The sequence below is a fragment of the Bombus fervidus genome, chromosome 4 (assembly GCF_041682495.2).
Source record: "Bombus fervidus isolate BK054 chromosome 4, iyBomFerv1, whole genome shotgun sequence".
Classification (NCBI taxonomy): Eukaryota; Metazoa; Arthropoda; class Insecta; order Hymenoptera; family Apidae; genus Bombus; species Bombus fervidus.
This window is the reverse complement of record NC_091520.1, coordinates 19,050,698-19,078,328: the sequence shown is the minus strand read 5'-3', so window position 1 is coordinate 19,078,328 and position 27,631 is coordinate 19,050,698. Positions and strand designations below refer to the sequence as shown.

Genomic DNA, 27,631 nt, shown 5'->3' with positions numbered 1-27,631 from the left:
CTATTTCATCGAGACAGCTTCGAGTTGTTGCTTTCCTATAGCGAAAGATATTCGAGCGTAAAGGATCGATGCTCCGCGAATTAAGAATGAATTAAAAACACGGATGTCTCAAAATTTCGCATAGAAATCTGGGACGATACACGCGGTTCCCCGAATATAAAATATCAAGTTGTAAGAGATCTTTGTCACGCGTAGAAACGCCCCGCGAGCATGTTGCCGTCTTTCATTCAGTTCTATTCAACGAGTACAACGATATTCTCATAGCCACGAAGGGCCATGAAATTTTCCCTTACATTAGTGCCGCTAAATAACAGTAACGTACGACAGAAAGCAATCCTATTACAAAGGAGGTTCCGTATTGTGGAACGCTTCCCTCAAGTTTCTCAATTAGTCACGTTCATCGCCTGCAGGCAGCTTTAATGCACGACGCTGTGCTCGAGTCGCATTTTCCATACGGGAGGACCTTTCTCGTCGCGCGCGCAGGTGTATGATAAAACATACTGGTTCATTGTTGTCCCTGACAATCGGTTACCGTTAAATAGTTTTGCCTGTAAATACGTCGAGGCACTGAGCTTCGACCGAAAATAGATCGAACATGGGTACGAAAAAGAGTCGTTTAGCCTTTGTTACAAATATAACGATCGTGGGCGTGTGAGATAAAGAGGAAGAGAGCGTTTCAATTCCGCTTAAAAAGTTAAAAAGAAAAAGACGGAAAGGCATTTAAGAATTATTCGTTTATGAGATTTATGAATTGTGAAAATAGACTCGACGAATACATATTTAGTATAATTTGAACCGAGATAAGCCTATCAGCATGCGATAAGCCGATCCTTGCGATACTGCTCGCATTGCGCGATATCTGTTGAGATGGTTAACCACTTTTTGGCCACTTAATAGTAATAGAGGATTGTTGTTGACAGGAATGAGCCAGAATTAATGGAACCTTCGTCGCGCGGGATTTAAGAGTTTGAATCGTCAAATTTCAATTCAGACGTAGACTTATTTCGTGCGAAAATTGTACGAGATACGATCGACGAGGCGTAATATGAGTCGCGTCAATGCGATCGATCTATCTTCTCCGTGTTTCTTCGAGCTCCACCACCTTTCTCTTCCGAGGTTGAGCAAAACGTGATCTTTTTCTTCTCGGGTTTCCGAAGATGCTACCCTTCGTTAGCTTCCCCTTCTACCCTTATCAGGAAATGTTTCACAAATGCAAGGCGGGCGTGAAGAATAGGCAACAAAGCGGATTTCCTCGACCCGAGTCACCAACTCCACGTGGAGTGGTTTTCTACACGGGAACGCTCTTTTCCGAACGTTTAACAACTACGTGTTTTATGACATACTGCTATTGCCATGCTATTGACATACGTTATTTGCTATTTAGTTGGTTATCGATTTTGGAAGGGCCACTGCCGCGTCTACAGCTCTTTCCTTATAACGGATTTTCCAATTTCTAAAACTCAGATTACGATACGATATGAGAAATTACGTTAATTTCTGCCTCTATTGAAATACATTCGATGTATCTTTTTTCGAGTCTTTATTACACATTTCTACGGTATTTCGTTGTTCTATCAAACGAGTGGATGTTAAAATGTAAGAGATTCGTGGCATTATTTACGAAAGTTGTCGTCCCACAGGAACTGTTCGGTTTTCAACGAATCGCAATCGAAAACAACTAAACACGGAAAGGCGGATGCGCAACTAATTAAAAGCAGCATGGAATAATTGAATATTAAGAATTCTGCTTGACAAACCGGTAAGTGGCTGAGTGAGATAGAGGGTTGAAACGACGGCCGCTGGAGAAAAGGGAGGATCGTCGGAGCACGTGAAACGGGTTGTGACTGATTTTAATTAAAGACAAACATCCCTCTAACTCGACGACGCTCTTTTGCGGCCCACTCGGGGAAACAATGGTTCTCCCTTCGGCAGGGCAGCTTGTTCTTTCGCTCTCGTTCCCTTCGATTTTCTCCCTTTGTCTCTCCTTTCCTCGTCTCCTCGAGTTTGCCCGATTTCTCACGGCACTTCTTTTCTCACTTTTTCCACAAACGATCCGACGTAACTGTAGCCTGCGCAACCCTTTCGAACGCGAAAGCGACAAGAAACGGCGGATAGAGGTGGCCGGAAGCGAAAAAGGAAGAGAAATTTTCACGAAGGAGGAAAGAGAGGGATGGAAGAAGAGAGACAAGAGCCACTGTTGGATGAGCGTAGATGATTTTCAGACCAAGTGCTCCGGGCTCTCATTGGCGAGATAATTTGCGAAGAGTAACGCCAGCTTGCTGAAACGATCTTCCATCTTTGTCTCACCATTCTCATCCGGATTCTCTCTGGCTACGTTCGACGTTAAGGCTAGATACAAGCTTCCAAATGGGCCACTTTGAGAGTACACTCGACGTCAAAATAGACCGGCCAGCCCGTAAAAGTTCGAGGGGGATTATGAAAATATCATGCCGCGATTATGGAGGGTTAAAGGAATTTCGCGAAGGGATAACGCCGGAGAAGAATATCGAGTGCACGCGGATCTCCTTCGTCGAGACGCCGCGCTGCCGCGCCACCGGGCCACCGCACCAACGCGCCACCGCGCCGTAGGGCTATAGATTTTCTGGACCTAACGTAGACCTAACGCTGCATGGAAATTCAACGTAACTTCTTGTCAAGAGAACGTTGTTTGTATCTTACTAAAGAGACAAAATGTTAAAAAGGAAGGATTATTTAATTGTGCAGTCTCGATAGGTAATTTATGTCGATAAAATAATTAAACGTACGTTGATATCGTTTACATCGGGTAATTTTATTATCGGCGATTATTATAATTTATGAAACAGATGTTTGTACGAAGGTCATATCTTAGCGAATTATAACTTTAAATTGTGTATACGTATAAGGAAATATAGTTTCCTTGTCGATATGCTGCACTATTGGTTTATCGGTCTTGAACAGTGTTTCGAACGGTGTAAACGGATTTCTTAAGGTACCGCTACGAGGAGACTAGCTCGAAAGGAAAGATATATTTAACTTAAGTTCAGAAGTAACGTAATGCGTGGCTTAGTTAGCGAAACAAAATGAACATTAATGAATAACGAATGAAAGAGGGAAACGATGAGAAACGGAGGAGTAAAAGATTAGTCGGTGATATCCCCCACGTTTCATCTATCTTCTTTATTGCAAATTCGACCAGTCAACGTGACGCCATACTCTGGGCGCCAAGTTACGACAAATGAGTACCCTGGAATTCCATTCGACGCCAGTGGAAACGCGAAAACGTAAATCGCGACGCGATAAATGACTCGGATAAAATAAGCTTGGTTGGTGAGTTGTTGAGGGCTAAATTATTAAAGCATGTTTCACCCGTAATTGTTATTACGCTCTAGCGTTATGCTGTATTAGCTTTTCCTCGTTTTGTTGTACTCTACTCGACGAATATGATAGTAATAATGATTTCCATCACCGTGAATTACGATAGTTTCCCGAGAAACTGCTCGTTATACATCACGTTGCGTATTTGTTACGTGTTATAAAATTTTCTTTCCACTTAATCCTGTCCCGTTTCTATCTTGGAAATTTCGCGGAATTTTTTTATATTTCAGTGTTTTAAGAAAACCTTTAACATAGAAGTAAAATAAAAAATTCAATAACGCTTTTTGTTTATATTTTATCGAAGCCGACGATATCTTTTAACGTCAAGGAAATAACGACGAAAGAGATAACGAGTCATTAGCGCGGAATCGAAAGATGTTTGGGCAAATTACGCGTTTATTCGTTTCTCTATTTTTAATTGCTTATTAAACGTGTATCGCTCGAAAACTGATACTCGAAGAAATTTATACTACTGACTAATATTACCTGCGAGCTAGAAATACTACCGATATTAACTATCAACATCTTTTGACACGTTCGATTCTCTACAAATTCTATAACGATGCTACGTAACGCAGGAACCTGTGCATACCGCGCAGAGAACTTGCTCGTTGTCGAAAACGAAGTTGACAACGATAACAAGATAAACGACCAAACTCCTGCTGTTCCAGTGATTGCCGCGATAACGAAATTTTCCAGAATCGGCCGGAATGAAATTAACATCTATCGATTACACGCGACGAGGAGTTTCGTTGACTCATGAAAATGTAACGGCGAACAGTTACGGAAACTCCGATAGTTTTCTCGAAACTTTGCCTGCTGTAACTAAATTTCATCGAATCAACGAAACTTTTCGCTCGTTGTCGATCGTCGTTGAGCGAATCGAGGAATTCCGGAAAAGTTTCGAGATCACGGCTCGCGATCGCATAAATGTCTGCGAACAAGAGGAGTGTATATCGAACCTCGAGGCTTCTCAGTGCACCGATTGGTCGCATTATAAGAGCAAAGGAATACATTATCTTACCGATGACAGAGATAACGTTTTAGAAAGCTCCGTCCCAGAGTTATATACATATCAATTATATTTAAGCGAAATAGAAATAACCAATCTTTCAAAAATATCTTAAAATTTATTTTTTCCTATTTCTTTTAAACATTCTTATAAACTTTTGTATCGATATTTTTTAACCTTTTGCGTTTTCAAAAATTTTTCATTTAATCCAATTTTTAATTACGCCCTACCATCGGACTGCACGATGCGCTGCAACTTTTCAAAATTAAGAACTTTGTTCTGTTTAAAAAAAAAAGTAAATGTACATTTATTTACATAATATTTGTATTTTCTTCTCATTTTTTATCGGCGAAAACTATTATATAATATTATCATTAACGCCTCCTCCCGCCCTGCGGATACAAACTAAAACAATCGAGATATTTATTGGTATCTACCTAAAACTTATTAATATTATTTATAAAACGTTAGTTATGACTACGTTAATTATCCTTATTTAGGAAATCGACGTTTTATAAAATACTGACAGTTTCTAAAAAGGTTTTGAATCAAACTTCAAAGGTTTGGGATCGAAATATTTCTTTCGTTTTTACATGACGTAAGCAGAAAAGTAAGGCAATAATTTGTTCTTATAAATCCTGCGTAAATGCCACGATCTAGTTAATTTTCTTTCGGCCGAAATTGACCATTTGCCTTTATCGACGATCTTATCTGAGATTTTCGTACAAACACACGGAGAACGTAATGTTTTGATCCCCCGTTCCTATCGAAGGAAACGATTGTCTCCACTTACGAATGGATAAACAGAAGGGAACTACCGGAAAGGAAACAGAATTTACAGAGGCTAGATTAATTCCGGGACGCTGCGACTGTGCTAAACCCTCCGTAGATTTTTTCACCCTCGATTCTCAAGACGCTTCGAATTTCCGTCGTAATCGAGCGTATCGCATCGAGCTCCCCTATTGGCCGAGATATGTTTCCTACCAGGGATGTTGTGTCCTTAATGTGTTTACCTTGGCTCCTGACCCGGGTTGAACCGCTTTCCGGCTTCGCTTTTCGAATACACGCCAAAATGTAAAGGTGTTTACCCGTCCTTTTGACTGCTTTGCATCCCGCGAAACAGAAACGGATACATCTGTGTACTTTATTAACTGATCGTTAATTTATCGTTCAGACGTATCAAGTATCTACGCGTGTGTATATTTCCTGAAATATATATTCAGAAATTGAAAAAATGTATATGTTTACCAATAGATTTTCTTTGCTGCGCGAATAGGGGCAAATTAATAGAAAAATAGGACTTAACGTCTTGCTCGATTAGTTGTCTTAGTGGAATATGAATACGACTTTAATCGTTGGCTAAATTGTGTATTTTAATCCGTGGACTGTTTGCGAGTGTCTTCTGTGACTGCGACGTATCGTACCTACTAGCTTGAATATTATACGCTGGAATTTAACAGTACTGACACGATACGGAGAAATAACATGATAAATTTTATTTGTTTATTACGAAAGGAATTTTATTTAATTGAAATTCGATATAGGACAAAATCGTGCATTCACAAATGTGAGATTAATGCTTGCCAGATAAATATCGAAAGCCAAGTTATCCGAAACGAGAGCTTTGTTGTATATCCTGTACAACAGTAAAAAGGCAATCGAGAAACAATTGAAAATGAAATATTAGCCCAGAGGCGCTATTAAAGTTAGTCCGTAGAAAATCCGAACGCAGCGAATATACATGCAGCATGTTGGAAAAAAGAATCGAGGCACTTTCTGAATGTATTTCCTAATTAAACGGGTAAATTGTTATGAAATTTTTATTCGTTCTGTAAATACAAAGGAAAGAGTAAGGCTCTGTAAGAACCATTGCAACTATCAATTCGAACGAAGCGTCAATTCATACGTACACGTTTTACAGCGCAACATAATTTTACGTAGACCATGTAAGATACATATACGTTTCCATTAAATTAATGCAACGTGTAGTGTTCGTAAAGACAGGCGCCACGCGAATGTACATGTAGTCATATCCGTACGTTTCAAACTCATTTTGACGTTGCATCAGGCTACGATGCAACGTCGATCTGTATGCTGCGCTGATTTAATTTAACACACTGTGCCTTGCCAGAATCATATTTCCAGTATCTCTTGTACAACGAAATTTCAATTGAAATTTATATCAAATGTTTCGTAACTTAAGCTGATATTTTACGTGAAATCTAAATTGGCAAAACGCTGCTTAAAAATAGCAAAGATGAAACGAGCAATGAAACCACTTATCAAAAATTGTATAAATCTTCCTGTAATGTTTTAAATACGATGGAAGATTAATTGTGACTTCGTTTATATTTGTGATGATATTAATATGAGAAAATATGTATGAATATCGTGTGTGTAATTTAATAACGCATTGAAACTTTGATGCTGTCGTGGTGTCAGGAAGCGTTAAAGAGACGTTGATATTACAATCCGAAGGTAGTATTTAAGACCTTTAGTAACATGAGATGAGGATAATAATAATAATAATAATAATTAGCGTTGTAAATAAAAATTGTTTATCGGTTGTAATCCTTCTATGTTTAATCGTTTACGACTTTAAAGTACGTCTTGAGTTTGTGTCAGACTGAAATAAACGCAATCAGTCGAAATTAGGTAGTAAGGGAAAAGACCGACGACGCGGTAGTCTATGAACATCGTGCAAAGTTCTAACGTGCTTGCAATTTTGAAAACGAGAAACAGTATGAGGAAGAATATCGATATGAATCCAAGGAATACTCGGTAATACTTCGGGAAGTTCCAACCACGGAGAAGCGTCAACCAGAATTGCTAATTCGAATTAAACTGTTGGTGTTCGCGTTACCTTGATGCAACTTTGCGAAATGCATCGGGATCGTCTAACTCGGTCTGAGCATTTAAGATGCATCCACTCCCTCGACATTAGTAGTCCGCAGTGAGTGGCAGTAGTGGCTGCCTGTTCATACGGCAGACATGATTTTCTACTTAGCACTGGCAGAAGAGGCAGCCATCGACGCCTTCCCGAGTGGAACCCATAACCTATCTTCTTGTTTCCTACCCTCTTGCCCATATGCCGTCTCGAGTCCCGCGGGAGGAGAACAGGGCCACCGTTTTTCCGCATTTTTCCTTTCGCGATCTCAGACCCAAATTGATAGATCGCTCCGTGACCCACTCTGGAGCCCGATCGGTACGTACTTGCGAGGAATTTGCGTTTGATGGATTTGACTCCGATACTATTACGTCGGAGAACAAAGACGCGCCATGGAGAAAACCTGTAGGTAGACGGCTTAAAAATTTCTCTCTTTAATACCAAAATGATATATCCAGAGATAGAGTTTCTTATTTGCAACAATGTACAATGTGCAATGTGCATTGTACACGTTCAACCCCTTGCGCTTTGTTTTTTTTTTTCATTTGTACAGTTATAAAGTTACGAATCAAAATTGATATAATATTTACGCACGAGCAGCGTAAAGAGAGTGTAAGGAAGATGTTATTTTTGGTACAGAGAAGGAAGCAATTATCGAAAATTATCGCAGAGTGTTGGTTCGCAAGGAATAAGCTCTATCGTAGGGGCTGATCTATGGGGTAACCTGTAATACCGCGGTCCGGCGAACTTGCGAATTCAATTACCTAAACAAATCCAAAGAGAGGAAACCGTTTTACTGTAATAGAATTGAAATATCGTTAGAAATGATCACGACATAGATTTGTTTAGCTGCATTCGCTTCTCGTATCGTTTAATCACTGTTTTCACGCTTTTAAATCTTTGTATTTCTGCAATCATATCGATACATCTATCTGAATTCACTTATTTACTTTGGATTTGGATCGCCGCGTTTATCAAATCGCCCAAAAAGTTCGCAAGCGTTTTTGTGTTTTATAAATATACTAAATAGTAGAGCAATAAACAAACTTATCGCACCGTTTACAGTTTCGCAATGTATCAACGTATACAGTTCTGGCAAAAATGTTAGCGATCGTTTCTCTGCACGTTTGCCAGATTTCAATGTTTTTGAAAGTTACTGAAAAGAAGTTACGATAATTAATAGGGAAATCTATCACACCGAACTGAAGTACTTTAGCAGGAAACGTAATTCAACACCATCTCGAATCGTTAGCGAACGAGATGATGGAAGTGTTTGAAAATTACTGTGCAAGTTATTTTTAACAATCATTAATTAAAGGTATCGTTGAACTGGTAACTAATCGCACACAACACACGGTAATTAGTGGTAATCCTGGTTAGTGGATATCTCTACTACGGCAATCAATTACGATGACGAGGGTGCAATCTTACTTTGTCTGCTAATCTTACCAGATAAGAACATCCACCCCATCTCTATTAAGCTGCTCAGGCGCCGCGCTACTCTCGCAACGGCCAATTCTTATTCCTGGCAAAGACAAACGGATTCTTCCAAGATAAAAGCATACGAATGGAAGGTTGAACAAGAAGTTGCCATAATCTCGGTAACTTAACGCGAGCGAACGTTTCATAAGAGGACCGGGACTTGATTGTGTCCATTTGTTGCTCGCTCGAATCCCTCGCCGCCATTGTGGAACTTAATCCACCTGAGTTAGCTGCACGTGTTCCTCGAGGGATCACCTAAGATATATCTTGTTGAAATATTTTCTTGGCCGCACGAACACATCCTCGCTAGCGATGGGCACAAGTACGTCGCAAGTAGGTTCAGACGTTGGTCGTCTAGATTCCAACTTGTATAAATATTTCGAAAATGAGATTTCTCTTAAAATCGTTTCTCTTGACATCATCGGAAGCCACTAAATTTTCACGCATTATCCAATTCTACAGCCTCGTTCAATAATTGACTATATCCACTAGAATATGTACTGCTTTTCAGATTCTTACGACTCTTCTAGTATCGAGATATTTTTAAGCAGATTTTCGAAACTTGCAAGTACCCGCTGTGACGTTCGGAGTTCGGAAACAAGTTACGAAGATCGAATACTTGGTAGATACATCGAATAATTCATATTTTTGCCGTGCAATTCCGTGCAATTCCGCATTTTCAATTTTCCATTTTCTTAGAAATATCTAAGAAGCATTGGATTTGATTCGGATTCAACGTATCGAACTTGATCCCATCGCTAATCTTCGCATCCCTTTGGTGTACGTGGTGTCGCGTTCCACGGTGCTGGAACAGTGCCACGCAATCACACGTTTTTCCCCCAACTGGCTTTCGCGCCACCGTTGCATCTGTACGTGCACCAACCCCTGTTCTTACTTTTGCGCGTGCTGCATTCCTGCAGGTATATCCGGACAGATTCAGCTGATAAACTGACGTGTAAATATGTCGACGATTTTGCATCGGGCGTATCTCGAGGCGCGGCTACTTTGGTCGTGTAAAATCCGCTCGAGGCTAAATGAAATTATAAAATTCAGACATCTCGCGTGCGCCAAGATTTAACCTTCGATCACGGCAAACTTCTTTTATGAGGCCTCGTTTGTCCTGCCCTGCAATAAAACGTCTGTGAATTCATTTGCTGTGTCGTGTACGTTGCGTAGCAGCTACGTATTACTTTCGCAAAATTAACTCGTGTTCGAAAATGGATGGATCGATTTACACGATCCGAGAAAGAGCCTTTGAGTACGAATTTCTAACGCTGATTAGAAAATACGACTTGTTCAACAATGCTTAGATTAATTAATGTTCATCGGTTGGTTCTGCCGAGATCTGAAATAATATTCGACGCATTACCTTTAGAAGAAGATTTGTTCTGTCGATTCTGAAAATTAAAACTCGATTTTTTCCATCGGTAATCGATTATTGTCAAACAAATATTACGCATTAAAGTAAAAATGTTATAGGGTATAAATAGAACGATAAAAGCCGCATAGAAAGTTATGCGATTAGAAGATTAAGAAAATATGTTATGTTTCAGGACATATGCAAGAAACTTTCGCATATCTCACGCTTGTACCACGTTCAATCGCGTATTTATGATCTTTTATTGCTATTAAGTATTAGATATAACTGTTCGGCTCGAAGGAACAAAAAGAAGAGGATTTTCGTAGATAATTTTACGGCACACGTAGGTAATTGACGCAATTCACACATTTCGTAGGCTATTTTGTGGTATAAGAGACTATATCGAGTCGGGACATTAGGACTCGGGTCGATTTCTTTTCGATAATTGTAGCGACGCTTTTCGTTTTCCATGTCCATCGCGTTCTCAATAGTCGAACGTGTCATAAACGCGAGCATCTTCGAATGGTCATTATCGATGAATATATCGATCATCGAGTTAAGCATGTAATTGTACGTGAACGTTAAAAGTGTAAATATCAGAAATAACGATTAATTTAGGAATGGTTCGATGCGAACGGTGTTGTGCCGATTGTGCAAAGAGCAAAATTCATCGTCGAATACGTCAGGATGAAATGGAAACGCTGACATATTAATTCGATCAACTCGATGCTCGATACGCTTTGATATTCGACAAACTGTCGCATCGGCTTCTCCTGGAATCTCAATGTTGGTCTTTCTGTTAGCAAGTGACGCATCACGAAGTAGAAAGTTGCTTAATCCTCTTATTACGTTTACCTTCGACTATACCGCCTGAAATCTGCTCGCTGATATTTCGCTGTACTCGTATATCCGGAAAATGTAAAGCTAATTATATCGAATACCGCGTTATAAATACGACTCGTTCCAAGTTATATAATACATCGAGCGTGGTGCTCGAGATTTAATGGAATACAGCTTTTCGACGAAGATTACGAAGGTTTCGATCGGATCATTTTAATAGGTACATGCATTAAATTTAAGATATACGCACTACCTTTATATAACACACACGAGAAACGATCTTATTTAAAAAAATAAAGAATAACGTTAACCTGTATGTGTACGTATATTCAAAGTTCAAATTATCGAAAATTACACGCAATTAAAATTTCTTAAATATTTTTCTGTACAAATGTATTTTTTGGAAGTTGTTCCTAAAATAGTTATATTAATTGTATTATCCTCTACATTCACCTTGCATCCACGTTGTATCTTGTATATATCGCATACATATATACAGTTCCGTTCGATATTTTCTTCATTCATGTTACGTTTTCACGTTCTGCGATAAATCACGGAACATTATGAAGGTTTTTGTAAGATAACGTTACTTTCTTTCAAGTTTTCTTCTTGAAATATCGATTCGGAAACTTCAGAGCTAGATTTACTACGTGCAGGATATGAAACGTGATCTTTTTGAAGAAACGGCAGTAGTAACAGTCTGTTTAAAGTCGGACTTATTCTTAGATCTGTAGCAAACAATCGACTATACTATTACAATAGTATATTCAGTAGTAGTAAATTAATATTTTAATAGGAATAGAAAGATATTATGAACGATGGTTTTAAAGGAAAAGAGAGTATTTAAAATAAATTCGAACACAGCTTGTAGGAAGTATCATATGTACTTGAAAGATATCAAATTTCTTCGCTTAAAATTGTTTCAGCTTGTCAAATGTATTTCTCCACGTATATTTTTCCATCGAAATTTAGCAATTTCTAACGTTCATCGTCGGTAGACAGCGGATGTTTATGCAAGTTCGTACGTTTATGAATATAATTCAAAAAATAGGACTTGGACGTTGTAAATATTTTCGCGTATTATGTGCATTCTGTGTATTATCTGTACCATCAAATTCCGCGTAAAAACTAAAAGTTTGATTCTCACGATTAATTAAAGATGTATTATCGATATCTAATTGTTGCGGTACGGAATAATTCTGCGATCCAGAATTCGCAAAGTCACGACGCTGAGTGTTAGTCCACAAATTAGCACCTCCAAGCCTGTCAAATCACCGCCTTATACAATCACCACCTAACGAACCAGTAGTTTACTCACGACACAGTCTACAATTTTGTAGTTTAAGTTGCTCCCTGCAGCACTTTGCGCCTGGGTGACACAACGATTATAAGACGCAACAATTTCTCGGCACGCTGTAGGTAAACCTACTGAGAGATAGCTGATCATTTAAGTAAAACAGTTACCTAAGGGCGATGGTGTATGTGTATGCATGTGGCCGATAACGATAACGCTGCACCTATTACCCGCCGTGTTAACCCTGGGTAACTTATTCGCGAGAGCAGCGAACGTTCCGACTAATGAATTGTCAAACGACACAAAAGGGTGTTCTTCTCTGAACAATGAGAAGTTTTCGAACGCTTCCTGTCTCCAGCTGCCGAGACAAGGTTCACGAATCGATGAACGCGCGATTTGCTATCACTAAATGCCGAGACAATACGAACGATTTATATCCCCGAACGAAACCTACACTCTCCGATCGACAGAGGAACAAATGATTTTTGCTTTACGTCTGCTTGGAGACAAACGAACTATTCTCTCTGATCGCCGAGAAACGTTTACGAATGTAAAGCTCTATCCGCTACTCACCGATATTCGACTGCATAAACGTGATTGTTGAGATACGTCCAATGGAGAAGTTATAGGAGACTAGCCTTGTCGGACTCGACCGAGCTCACAAGCTCCGAGCGAAAATCACCAAAACATGCACCCTGACTGGTTTTCACCGAACGCGAGAAAAATCCAGTCAGCGTGTTCGCTGGGCATCGCTCGTGTAGTACCGTGCGACGCCGTTGGTGGAAGGAGGGTGATCGATATCTAGACTTAGACGAACGCGAAACAATTAGGTAACGTTACGCGTCGCTAATAATTAATAATGCTGGCGTTTATGATACTCTCGGCTATTGAGAATGTGACGGACGTAGGAAACAAGGATCTGAAAATTCGAGAGTATTCTTCGCGTTCTAGACGGGGCAAGGAAAGACAGGAATACTTACAGAAGTAATATATAAAAGTAACTTTATCAAAACCCTACGTTTCAAAGCTAATCTTGAAACTGGACTCGTAACTGCATTCGTATCGTAAGCTCGATATAAATCGTTGCACTCGACGTAAATCCTGTCGTTTAAACTGCTTAAAATTATTCTCTCGGGGAGCGTATCCGATAACACTGTTCACTGAGAAATATCATCTGATTCATATTCTACGAAAAGACAGTCCATTCGGGACGTGCTTTACATCGACCAGATTTTAGAATCGTTTTTCTCCTCCTTCCATCCCTTTCTCCCCGAGAATGCACACGTATTCCAGATCCAGAATATTTCCTACCCTTAAAGGTATCTTATCGCTCACCTTTTTCTCCTATGAGCACAGGAATGTGCGAACACATACGCGTGTATACGAATAGAGATGCATACTTATTCGAAAGGGCTTGTCGCGAGCGTGATATCGAATTGCTTAGTCGTACGTGAAGCCAGACGGATGACGTACCGATCGCCCGAGGAAATTCAGATCGTCGTGTATCCATTCTGTCTACGAGATTTTCCGCGAACGAGACGGGAAACGTGTGCACGATCCAGCTTTCCTTCAGGAATTCGTAGATCGCGATCCAGAATCCAGAAGACGCGTGGCGAACGGGAGAACCGAAAAAAAAAGAAAAAAGAAAAAAGAAAATAAAAACGTGGAACACCGCGAGAAGAAGAGGATGGATTCGGGTGGATTCGCGTTACAAAATCCGTCTGTGAAATACTCACGGTTATTTCGCGGTGTATACCCTCAAGATACGATCTTATCGCGTGGCAAACGTAGCGACGGTAATCGCTGGATAAGTTTCTACCAGCAGCGGATTGTTTGCGAAGTGATAGTGTCAAGGACGCGGGTTGGAATCCGCTCGAGCGCTCAGGATCGTTGTTGCCGTAGCTTAGAGATAAAATGAGACGTAGATTAAATGTAACTCGGTATTCTGCCTGGATAATTACCGCTCAGAAACTGAAAATTGAGCTGCGCAACTTTTGAATGGATTATTTACCCTTGTCGTGTAATTACACGTCACGGTGTTAGATTATACTTGGCTGGATAGCAGAACTACGGGTGATTTGTTACAGCCTTTTAGACGACACCTTGTAATTAACGTTCGTACTACGCGTGTTTCATGGATACCGGTAAGCCATTAGTTTAATACTTTCGGCTTGTACGAGCCTTGGGTACGAAATCGTATTTCATCGGTAATCGTAATGGTCTTGAAATAATAAACGTGATTTGTATTTTACGTATATTTCTAGGTGGACGATAACACGTTAATAAGTGAAATATTTGTAGGGGTTTTTGATAAGGATGGCTTTCAAGATCAAACCCTATCGCTTAAGGCGAGTGAACTGTTTAATAAGAGACTATAAGGTAAAATTACACGGCTCGGACTATGTACGTCTTCTTTTTTCTTTTTTTTTTTTCTTTTTTTACGCGTGGAAGAAACGTTCGTAGCACCCCACGTCCTCTGACAGGAGGACGCAGAATAGTGCCGGATTACCAGTTCTGCCCTAGTCGCGTCTTATGTTAACCTACTTAAGATGATCTAACGTCATTTGTCTAACCACGACACACGTCTCATATTTCCTTACCAACGCATACGACGAATTTCTGTAAGGTAAGACGAATATAATGGCATACGTTTCGAAATCAACCGTTTTTAGGAGTTAACCGGTTCCTTAAAGTTAATAATCCTATTATTATCACACTTCCCTGTAAATTACTTCTACAGAATACAAACAACGCTAGTTTTTCAGTTTGATAACATTTTCTATATTCCTAAATCATCAACTTTTATTTATATTTCCGAAAATGTTTACTTGCAACGCTTTATAGACTTACCCTTGACACGATACAAACGTTTATATATTCGCATTAGTGGTATAGTCGTTCAAGTTTCAACAGGGAAACACCGAAACACAAACAAAGTAAACAGTCGAGGAAGAGAATTAAAAAAATATTTTTCTTACTACTAACTTCGAAGCTTATCCGGATACTTGAGAATAATAATAAGAAGAACAACGAGTAACGTTGATCCTCCGTGTACATCTCTATTTCATGTTCGTATTACGATACGAATCTTTTTGGTTTCGCAACATCAAACTCTGAACCAAACTGTTTCGCACAAATTATATCGCATTATAATTAGTTTATTATTAAAATATCGTTAGATATTATTATCGATGGCACGTGTGTGAAATGTACGTTTCTACGTAATCATTCCGAAACGTTAGATCAGTAACTTTTATAACGTTTCTCCTAGTTCAAATTTCTAATCGACAATGCAATGAAACTTCGACAATGAGTTTCTATGATATTATACTTCTGTCATAAATCTTATTAGCCTTCGATATATTACACACGTTACTAAAAATTTCTCCGCTTTTTCATAAAAATTGGTAATGTAAAATTAAACGGACGATATTAAGTCGTGAAATTCGAACTTTGAAGAAAAGATGTTTCGCATCTACCGATCTGTACAACCAGTAACGTACGTACAACGAAAATAAGATAGCCCTAAAACTTTAACGAAGCTAGGGAAGCAATTTAAACTAAAATTTATTACAACTTAGAAAATTGATAACGTTCTCCGCGTACTTATAACCTGCTCCGTGTATAGGAGGTATATTTTAAACGGTATTCCGGTCAATGTCCTCGGCAAGGGGAGGTTTACACGTGTCCTATGATCGGTCGATTCACAAAGACGAATGTACTTAGAACGGAAACTTTTGCTCTATCGTTGGTGCGTGGTCGGTATTGCCTCTTCATAATTGATCAACCGATCGATATGCGTTGCTGTTTTGCTTTCAGGGCTCGAAGCTGAGTTATACTACGTCAGGGAAGGAGTGGTTAATACGTACGCGATGAATTTCGTTGTGCCTGTGCCTGCATACATCGCGGATCTCGAATTCTCTTGGCAGAGTCTTGCCGGACATGCAGTATGTATATCGATAATAATTATATCGATGGATCGTATCGATGTATTACGTTTGCATGAATCTTTGAACGAATGCATGAAATAGTATCTGAAAGTTGACCATAGACTGGTATTGGTTTTACGAACAAGATTCGCAATGCGGATAATAATGCGATGCCATTCTCAAGATAAATAAAATATCTCCGCATCGTAATTTCTTACGTTGAGAGAATTGCAGTTATTACTCTTTTAAAATTACAAAGTCGTAAGTAAAGTAATTCTTTATTAAAATTCATTCCTTTAATCATATTGATCATAGATTTTATTATCTGAAAACTGTTCTATTTACATTACTTCGATATATAGCAACCGTTTTTAATATTTTTATTCTTCTAGACGTTTATTGCGTATTAAACGTGTCTGCTAATGTACCACGATCGCGAATAGACGTACGTTACAATCATTGTTTATCTCTTAAGCTACGTATATAAAATTCTCTCCGTGCTTTTCGTTCCAAATGTACCGGACTAAATTTTCGTTAGTCCAAAGGTAACTAGGATATTTAGGTGTGTCCAGAGTCTAGACTTGGACAGTTCGCCTCATTCGTTTCAACGCACGACCCTTTCTCTCGTATCCCGTTTCTCATCCACTTGCTCTCGCGCACTCCTGCTTTATCTCGGTCCTCTTGCTTTATTCGCTAAAAGAGATCCATCCATTGTGGGTGCAGGTTATAACTGCCTTTCAGGATACGACTAGAGACACGCATAACGGTACACGTAGCCCGGCACAGCCGAGGAAAATGCTCGTACCGGCCATTAGCGAGGTGCAACAATGTGGAACAAAGTAAACACGTGACTCGGTCGAAATGGTAACTCGCGGCATGCTCGTTTACGTTCCCGGGACCGGTAGTAACGGTTCGTCACGATGGTTCGCAGAGGGGTGAGGCAAAGGGGTGAGTTTGTCGAGTGGAGGGGCTACACGAGGGCTGTATCAATACTCTATCAATATGAAATACAAACAGGCAGTATTCGAGGGGAGTGGGAGAAAGGGTGGCTGATACAAACCGTGCGGTTCAGTTTTGCATTCCCTTCGGTCACCAAGGAAACCGAACGCGCCGTCGAAACCCTCTGAAACCCTCTGAAACGAACAGCATCGAGGAAAACGCGGAAAGTCGTGCGCTCTCCCTTTCCGCCTTCTACCTTCCACCTTCCTCCTCCTCCTCCTCTCCTCTCGTTCCTTGCTTTCTTACCCCCTGTGTCGTGGAACGCTAAACGTCAAGGAAATCGGGCCTACGCTACGTGCTTATCGTTACGCGGTTCGGTTCTCGTGAATTCCGTATTAATTTCTGACGAGGGGTTGCTCCACTTTATTGCCGGACGTAATTGTTGGTTTAGCGTCTTGAATGTCGAAGACGGGTTGGCAGCCCTTATTAATGGTAATTGATCAGGATGTTGTTCAACCGCGCGGAGTTGCGTGTTTCATGAACGAGGCAATTATACGAACGATAGGAATCGTATAATCGTTAGACGATTATCGCCTCGTTGATGACGCCTTTGCCGGTGTTTACCTGGCAGTTTTAATTTCAAACATTGTGTTTTAATAAGCGGACTGGTGTAATGGGAAGCTTCGGTTTAAATTAAATTATTCTTTCATCAGGCAAGTAACGAAATATAGCTTAGTTTGTGAAACAAGTTGAAGAGCGAAGTGCATAAGCGATTTTAAAGTAGCGGTATTATAAATTGTTTTCGATTTACCTATAAATTATGTTAATTAAATTACTTGGTAACTTACAATTAGCTTTCACGATGCTAAGAAAAATAATTTCTATTAATTAACGTCCGTGTTACGATTAATGCTTCAACGAATTCTTTTCGACAAATAACTGCCTATAGAGTGGAGACCGTTGAATATAGATAATACGAAGTTTTTAATGAAATCTGATCCTATATATTTCAGAGGACGATATTCTGAGTAACTTTTCCCTATACGTGCCACTATCGCCTGGCTTTAATTTTCGAGATATTTCAAGTTCGGTTTTAAATTTGGCCCAAGTAAATTCTGTCCAGATAGTGGATAACAAAATAACATTTATATGAAACTTTATAATATATTATTATTCGTTAATTGGAAACATTTCAGTCATAATATCGTCGAAATAAAAATTCACCCGGCACAACGCTGCTCTTTATTCATTCTGGAGTAGACAGTAGCCGTCCAGCAGCACTAGCGTGAGATAATTTTCAATGAATCTATTGATATACGAAATGTTGCGCTATCTCTTGTTTGTCTGATCGCGTCGCGTCACGTATATACCAGCGTAACTAGAATCAGCAGATATCCTCCAGGCGTAACCTAACGATAACCATGCACGATGTTAATTTTTCAGCTATATATTTATAAATGATAGTAATCGAATCTACGATACACTCGGAAAATCGTATGAAATAAAAATGAGATCGTGCTAACATTACCGACCGCCTCACGAAGCGGTGACCGACTATTAATTTAACCCAACGTATAATTGATTTATCTTTTTTTTCATTTACGTCAAAGATGATCAGCATCGACGAGTTAAGTCTAAATTGGGATGTATAAAAATGTGATCACCACCTGTATGTCGGAATTAAGCATAATGGAAACTACAAAAAAAAAAAAAAAAAAAATGAAGTTTTCTCCGAATATCTCGGAAACAAAGGCATAGCGGCGGTTACACGGAGATAAAAGTTGATAATCTATAAATAAAATGCGATTACACGTATTCGAATATTTTTCCTGTATTTCTACGATATTGATTAGAATCTTGCGATGTACACATTGGTACAATATTGATCGATTACATAATAAAACAACTGTACTTTTTATCGCTACCTTACTTTCCTCCACAATGCTAAATCTGAAACTAATTATAAGTCTATACGTTACGAACGAATAGATACGGATGATACGTCGAATTATTACATATTGATCACAAACAGGAGACAGACGCTTTAAGAATATTATCTTGGGTTGGAACATCTTATTAAAATAATAGTAACGTTAGCTCAAAATTTGCACCATCTTCGCATTTTGAATTTCGAATTTAAATTTTGAATTTCTAATTTAAATTTTGAATTTTGAATTTGAATTTTGAATTTAAATTTTGAATTTTGAATTTCGAATTTAAATTTTGAATTTCGAATTTAAATTTTGAATTTTGAATTTAAATTTCGAATTTTGAATTTCAAATTTAAATTTTGAATTTCGAATTTTGAATTTAAATTTTGAATTTCGAATTTTGAATTTAAATTTCGAATTTTGAATATCGAATTTAAATTTTGAATTTCGAATTTAAATTTTGAATTTCGAATTTTGAATTTCAAATTTAAATTCTGAATTTAAATTTTAAATTTTGAATTTAAATTTTGAATTTCGAATTTTGAATTTAAATTTCGAATTTTGAATTTCGAATTTAAATTTTGAATTTAAATTTCGAATTTTGAATTTATATTTCGAATTTAAATTTTGAATTTAAATTTTGAATTTTGTATTTCGAATTTTGAATTTTAAATTTTGTGTTTTGAATTTCGAGATTGGCATTACGTGCTGTTCTCGAGTAAAATTGTTCGGTTGCGTGACGCTCGTCAACGAAAGGGGTACATACACGAATGCACGGTTTCGACACGCTTTATTGTCGCTGCGAGAACACCGCGACGGCCCGTCTTACCCCGTGGGAGCATTTTCCATCCCTTCGTCCTGTTATCTCTCGGATTTGCCAGTAACTCGGTTAACCACAAAATCTCGCCATTCTCACGGTCGCGAAAGCGCCGTTTCGGCTTATCTTCTTTGCCCGAAGACAGTTCCTACGTCCCTTCGGTCGAAACTATGAATCCAGATAAAGAAAAATTGGAATTAGCCTTATGGTCCCATTTCCGTAATAGACGAACCTTGTTCCGCTGGAACTTTCTAAAAAGTTATTTCTAATGAAAGATCAACCTTCGTTCGAGCGATTTTATCATTTCAATTTGATCAAAGCCACGAAAAACATGAAAATTCTGCTAGCTAGTAAAATATGTAACTATTTTAAAAGTGACGAAATGTTAATGATCAATCGATCATGATGTTATATCATTTAACATTAATATATGTATTTTAATGAATGAAGAACACGTGCATGCACATTCAAGTTTATTATAGAATTTATTATTTAATTATCTTTATTTACGCGATATCATTTTATTTATGCTCGCTAAAGTTTGGTAACGTATACTTTCAATTTGGTAATACGAAATTGGATCATAAAAACGATTCTTATAAATTGTTTTTCAAAGAGACTGTTCGAACGTTCTACTTTGTTCCATTTTTTCTGAATAACAGTTCGATCCAAAGCGAGAATATCGCATCTCTCTGAAGTAAGCAAAAAGCGTCGCTTTTGTGCAAAAATAAGTGAAATAGAAAACAGGGGCAGCGAAAGACTAGTAAGCGGCCACGAGCGATAATTTACATTGGAATTGGTCGGCACGACGCGACGGAACGGGAAATACGATGGAATCCAAAATGCGATCGCAGAAAATTGCTCGCTCGATGAAGCGAAACTCGTTCGATCAACGACGGAAACGTTACATTCCAGTCGAGATTTTGTAGCACGATCCAAACTTATCTCGACGCTGCACCGTGTTCATGGAAAATTGACCAATCTCGATTACACGTAACTCGGTCGTAGCATTTATGGTTGCTTCAGTTTCATTTCGTGTAACCTCTTCGTTCGTAACAGGATTCCAGTAGGAATTCGGAGAAAATTTCTGTCGCGGTTTGCCCGATCCGACTCGTCGCGTTATATCGAGTCTCGTTTATCTCTGTTCTGCGATCAAACGAAAAGTCTCCGGGATTGCGCATCGTCTAATCTGATCCGATCTGGACCAGAAAGTTCGATCGCGCCCTCGTGACTCACGACACTTTGTTTCGTTTATCTTGCGAACGATCAACCCTGATGCAAGCGCCCTGCGATTCAGTGGCTGAATCGGCTCGTCGGTTCGCCGATCTTTATCCGACATCATCGTTAAATGTATTCCTTGTCCGTTTATCGTGGTTTCACCGTCGAAAACGCGATTAATAACAAGGCCTCGTTTACCGCCGACATTTGATTTCGTGCGGATGAAATGGAGATTCCTTCTAAATTGTTTCTCCGTTCAGATTGTACCTTTCAGAACCGGTCAACTTGCAAAAAGTTATTCTCGTCGCAGATTTTAACGAGTTCTTTAACTCCTTGAAATGTTTATGTTAAATATTTACCACGATGTTTTTAAAAAATGTTTATTATTGTATTCGTACGTATATATTCATTCAAATATAATATTTAAACGTAAAATTTATATTTTATATATTTGCCATTGATCGGTATGCATAATCGTCAGTATTTCAGAACGGGTGGATAGGATTCCACGAAAAAGATATGTTGGAAGAAGATAATAAAATTTTTTCATTTCGGACGCAATTTTCGAGTAAATGGAGGTTGAAAGTGTGAATTATCCGTCGAGTATATACGAGTGCGTACACGTACACTCATTGTCCGCTATGTAACTGCGTACAGAACGCGTTCCGTATGGATCATCGACGCGTCGACGACTCCTATTTCAAACTCTATTTTCTCAAAAACGAAGCCTCGAACGAACAAACTGTGTTCTTCTTTTTACAATTTATTTTTGTTTGTAGAATCGAACCGTTGCCATATCATACCATCTGTTGTCAAACGGATAGGCTACATACAGCGTGTCCGATTCAACTGAAAAACTTCAAATATCTTGAAAAATATGAATAATAGGAAAAAATATCAAGGGTGTGAAATATTTTACTGTTGTCTACCTGATCTTGCGATGGCCATGCAACGTCTTACGAAGATCATATTGGATTCGTTGAATACAAACTTGCATTTTTTATTACGCAATCCTGTAGCTGAGACGATTTCAAGATATTACAAACTCGTATCTTTCTTATCGTCCGCTATCCAGATATGAACTTTTAAACGACGTTGTTTTTAAGTACGTTTAATAATTTAATTCTAGGTAATGCACTTTCATAAAATATGGAAATTTACTAATTTTTATTAAGAATAGCGAACGATATTTCGGAACGAGTGAAATATATAATTATTCTATAGTAAATTCGCGTTAAGAATAAAACATTTGTCGTTGGTAATTGCCGCAAAGAGTGTTCTTCTTCCTCGTAGCTAACAAATCAAACATAATCCGTAACGTGTTTATAGGTGAACGTTTCTTTTGAGAACGCAATTCAACGATAAATAAAACAACGACAAACAAAATGAAAATTTTTTAAATCCCTTATTTATATTTGTACGAAGATGTAAGACATCTTTAGCGCGATTTAACGTGTGTAGGATAATGTAGGATAATGTAGATATATGCGAAAGTCGTAAATAAATGTAAGCAATTATAAAAGTCTTATGATTCGAAGGAAAGAAACGAAGAGGAAGAAAGTCTTGGACGGGAAAGTCGGAACGGAAGCGTGTGTAGAGGGATCGGGAGTGAAACAAATAAAAGAGAGGGTCTAAATTTCCAACGATAGCACTCTCGATTAAGCTGCAGATTCCTGAAACAGCGAATCAAATTGTCCGTCTCCTTCTATTTCGTCCCTTTCTTTCTGCCCTCGACGTTCTTTTCTTCTTTTTGTTTTCAATTCAACGAGGCGAACGAAAAGAAAGTTATTGGTCGGCATGGACGGGGCTATAGACTGGAACGAAGTTTCTCATCGGAGTGGGATGGCGCACGCGGAATTGGGGATGATTTGTGAATCATCCACTTGTTAGGCGAAAGTTCGTCGCTACTTTCTCCCCCGAGCTAGGACTTTGGACGGCAAGTGGGGTTCGCTACTCGTACCGTCAGGACGTTTCGCTGCAAAATTATGGCGAGTTATTCTCTTTCCTTCTTCCTTTCCCACTCGTCTAGCGTTCTTTTTACGAATTCCGAATATCTTTCCACCCTTTCATATTTTTTGCTTCGTTTTTCTCCTATAGCAGAATTTCTTTCCCCCTTATCTACGATATCTTCTCTCGTTCCTTTGTTTTTATTTCAACGTGAAATTATTAATGCCCTTTGTACTCTACTCGTTGGTCGTGGCCGTTGCCGTCGTTCTGGTCCTCGTCTTCCGTCTCACCCTAGGATCGAATAGCAGGGCGGGATGAACGTAGGGAGAGTTCGGCGTGACCACCCCAGGGCGACAATTACTTGTAATACCGTCGGTCTCGTGGGACCGATGGGAACTCGATGGGGCGTACTTTCGGCCGAAAAAAGGATATTACTGTAGTCTAGATCGACTCGACTCCACTCCATTGTCCGGAAGGGCGCGACCTGTCGCCCCTTGTCTCGTCGTATCGTTCTTTGACGTAGTCGATGACCCACCAGAAACCATCGTCGATTTCGGTGCTCGTTTTACTATGCGTGTAATATTTATAGACGCGTAAAATTCATCGATGATGAATTAATGTAACTAAAAGCCGCACGACGGTAACACGTATAGGGGAAAGTTGTTCAGAATGTTGACCTTGACAACATATCTCAAAGTCGTTCGGTGAAATCGGCGAGCTCGTCCGCTTTGTAAATGATTGTCTTAATTTGTAATTGTCAAAGCGTAAAGATCAATCAACGTTAATCGCAATACAGATTATTCGAGCATTTATCTTGTTCGATATCGCGAACTAATCGTTAACGAAGGAGAAATGTACGAGCAAACGAGAATATATGTTCAGAAAATTCTGTAGTCCGATATGACCATTCAATTTCTTTTATTATTTTTTTTCTTTTTTTCATTTTTTTTTCTCGAATAACGTTACCCATCGCTGATAGTATTATCTTCATTAAACCGCTCCGTAAATTGGTAAATGTAAAAGACAAAGTGACGTTACGAGCGATTTAATCGAACACGTTCCACGTCGTTTCGCGATTAATTAAATGAACGAGACAAGCGGAACGTTAATACCCCGGCAGGTCGCGTCCCGCCAATATTTCTAAGTATATCTAATAAATTCTCGAACGAGAGAATTATCTAGCTCTCGTAATTCATCGTCTATTTCTGATCGTGTAGGTTGTCACCGATAGAGACCACCCGCCCCTCGATCGAAAATAACAGCGTTTCAAATCAAATTATCCGGAACTGGCAGGGTCCCTGCTGTTCCAACAAACTCCATATAAAGTCCACTCGGATCCTCGTTATCAGACGAACGTCCATTTTTCATTTTAATCACTACCTCCCATGTAGCTGGCTCGCTTATGCGAGCGACCGCTAATTAATTAAATTGAAACCGCAAACAATTTATTACGTCACGCGATAGGTATTCACGGAAACGTGGTCGCACGTGCGCGTACATACAGCCGCTTGTTAGAGCCGCACGAATCGTCGTGTTTCTCGCTGGCGCAGCGCGGCGCGCACGGCGCGGCACGACACGAACGAGACTACTCGTCTTAGAAACACAACGATGACAGCAATTTCCAATTAATTGCAAATTCACTGAGCTCACGGCCGGCGACGCGATATGATTAATGTCCGCTCGGCTGTTAATCCAAAGACCGGCCGCACCCTTTCCTCCGCCCCTCTTTCGACCCCTTCTTGCCACCCTCTCTTTGCTAACCTTGCTTCCCGATGCGCTTGGCGCTGCCTCACGCCGCCTCACGCCGCCTCACGCCGCCACACATCGTCCCACGTTGCCTCGCGCCACGGAGCGCCGCTTCCGTGTGGTAAGTCCTGTGGGATAACAACCTCGCGTTTCGGATAACAGGGAATATCACCCACGGGGACACCCGATACCAATGGTCTACACGCCGCCTGGCTCATGACAAACGCACCCACTGCGGATTATACGACATAATCGCTCGAAACCCGACCATCGAACGCGACGGGCGGACCAACGATGAACGGTTGAACGAACGCGGCACATTGTAATTTCCGTGGCACAGTTGAGCAACTTCCGTTGATCTGATACCAGATTGATCGATCTGGAACGACTATTCTACACTATATGTAGTAGTATAAGCGAATGCCTGTTAAGAAACTCATTAAGACGGGAAAAATGTAATTCGATTCAATTTGTTATCTTTTATACGATTGGTTGACACAGCTTCTGTCATTGGCCGATATTCGCAATAATACAATTCCCGTGTATTTCTCTGCGCTGAATTTCGATCGGTAATTGAATTTTTACAATATGTAATACATATAATACGTAAGGTGAATCAGGCGAGCTGTTGCGACGTTGAATCATAAACATCTTGTCGAATATGTATGTTGTTCGAGTCAAATATTTCAGTAAGTCATCGATTTATAATTATCAATGTATACGATATTACATGAGTTACTAGGTATGAAATTGCGCGTGTGTCGTTAGAAAAACTTGTGCAGCAGAGCGTAAATATAGAACATAAAAGTAGCATTAAAAATATCATTAAAACCGTATTAAATCCATATGATGGCGTTAAGGATACGCTATCACGCTGTGAACGGAGAAAGAACGAAGCTAAATGTGCAGAGTATTGCAAAGTGGAAGAAAAAAGAAGATGTTAGAAGCAAGGCACGATTGCCAATTCTTAACGAATAGTTTGTTCGGTAACTGCTTCCTCTGATCCAACGTTAGCAAACTGAACTCGATACCAAAGCGAGGGTGGCTGCAGAGGTTGAACGACCCGACGCGATCACGCGACAAAGTATAACAATATTTCAAACTGGATGAAAGCGGTGTTCCAAGCAAACCGGTGCCGAGCGAATCGCCGTGGAAGAGTTACGCGATTCGAGTAACTTTCGATTTCGCGGGTGTTCAACGCACGTGCCGTTACCACGCGCGATATCGTCGTACTTCTTAACTTTTCGTGTACTCTGCAAAGTTGCGAAACTTAAACGCCCGCTCGACAAGACCTTAAGACTCGAACGTGGGCCGCGTTTAAACTGGAAATTTTGTGTATACTGTATAATGCGATCTTATTATGTTAAGGTATACGGTAGGCTAGGACCGGTCCTAGAGGGTGAATGTATAATGCAGTCGCTGATCGGAAGCTTCATAGACCGATTCCCGATCCCGAAGCAGATGGGAAACGACGGCTGCCGCGTAGTATCCGCTCGTGCAATCGACAATAACAACGATCCACTTGCTTTCCCGGTCTGTTTGCACTCCATATACTATATCGGAGGGAAAAATCGAAGATTGCTGTCATTTCCATGCATATCCAGCAGAATTTGTTATTTCGAGTGACGAACGTGGATTGAAATTACTCCAAGTTGAAACAGATTCGCTTACCATAACTGCGCTAATTAAAGCAATATTTTCTCTGATCTTATACTCTCCATACTACGCTAATTTTGATTGTTTTACAATCAGAAATATTTCGAAAGCTCTCTCTTCCTTTATCGATTCCTTATCGAACTTTGATTTTGCAGTTTAGTAATAATTCACGATTTTCTAACACGTAACGATACGTCAAATAACATTATCTTTCTTCAAGTACATTTACATTGGGATTCGTTAGCATCTTGACAAGTTAGATCGCATTGCGAGCGAGTAAAGATAAAGTTGATAATATTGCATCGTCTATTAGTCTTGTGTCGTGAAAATTATCCTTTTATTGGATTTTGCGACTAGACATATATTTTTCCACTCCGTTCGTAATTCAAAGATACATCGTATGTCATAATGTGAAAATATTGAAAGACATTCGAATACCGAAGATATAAAAGTATCGTTTATCTTAGCAATTATACCTTCGGCTAGGAATAACAGGACTTTTTAGCTTATTCTTCTTCTTCGTTCGATCTATATATCGTACAAACTGTCCCAGTCTAAACGCTTGAAAATATTTTACTTTTAATGATTTCGCAAAATATTCAAGATATGCTGAAAATGGTTTCGAAAGCGAAATATCGTGGTAGAAAAGATGTTCAAGGTCATTTTCTCCGGATTTTTCCACAGGTTATGCGTATCTCTTTTCATCGCATCTTGTAGCGGTAGGTAATTTGATCGGTAATTTACGACAAATTGCGAAAGATTTCTTCGTAAGATTCAATCTTCGACGTTAAGTGCAATTTTTGTTACGAAACGTTAAATCGTACCGTACTGAAAGGATTACTACTGTTTAGCTAACTAATTTCTATATGTTCGATCAACGTGTATTTTATTTTTAATTTAGAAAAATAACGCAAGAAACTGAATGACGTAAAAGCGTTCGTTGGTCTGTGAAAAGAGTACAAAACGTCGTACAACTTGTATCGACGTGTAAAACTCCTGTATTTGGGAAACGAATTAAGTCCTCGAGGAAGAAAAATTCCGTAAGTCGATTTGTCGTTTCGGTCCAAGTTGAGCTCTTCTCTCGCGCCGAGTATTATTAACCATGCGATAAAATTCAAATACCGCTTGAACTTGAAGCGAGGCGAAGAAAGGAGGTTTAAACACGGTCCGCGAGAATCGTAGACGAAAGGTTAAAATGAATTTCACAGGGAAATTG

The 27,631-nt window shown here is 39.4% G+C and overlaps 1 protein-coding gene across 1 annotated transcript in view; it reads left to right on the top strand.

The window, feature by feature from the left end:
• LOC139986527 (tyrosine-protein kinase Dnt) overlaps positions 1 to 27,631 on the top strand; it is a 106,440-nt gene that overhangs the window by 21,971 nt on the left and 56,838 nt on the right. Inside the window, exon 2 of the mRNA XM_072001931.1 lies at positions 16,052 to 16,179. Coding sequence (XP_071858032.1) covers positions 16,052 to 16,179 — 128 coding nt within the window. The remainder of the gene's footprint in view (positions 1 to 16,051; positions 16,180 to 27,631) is intronic.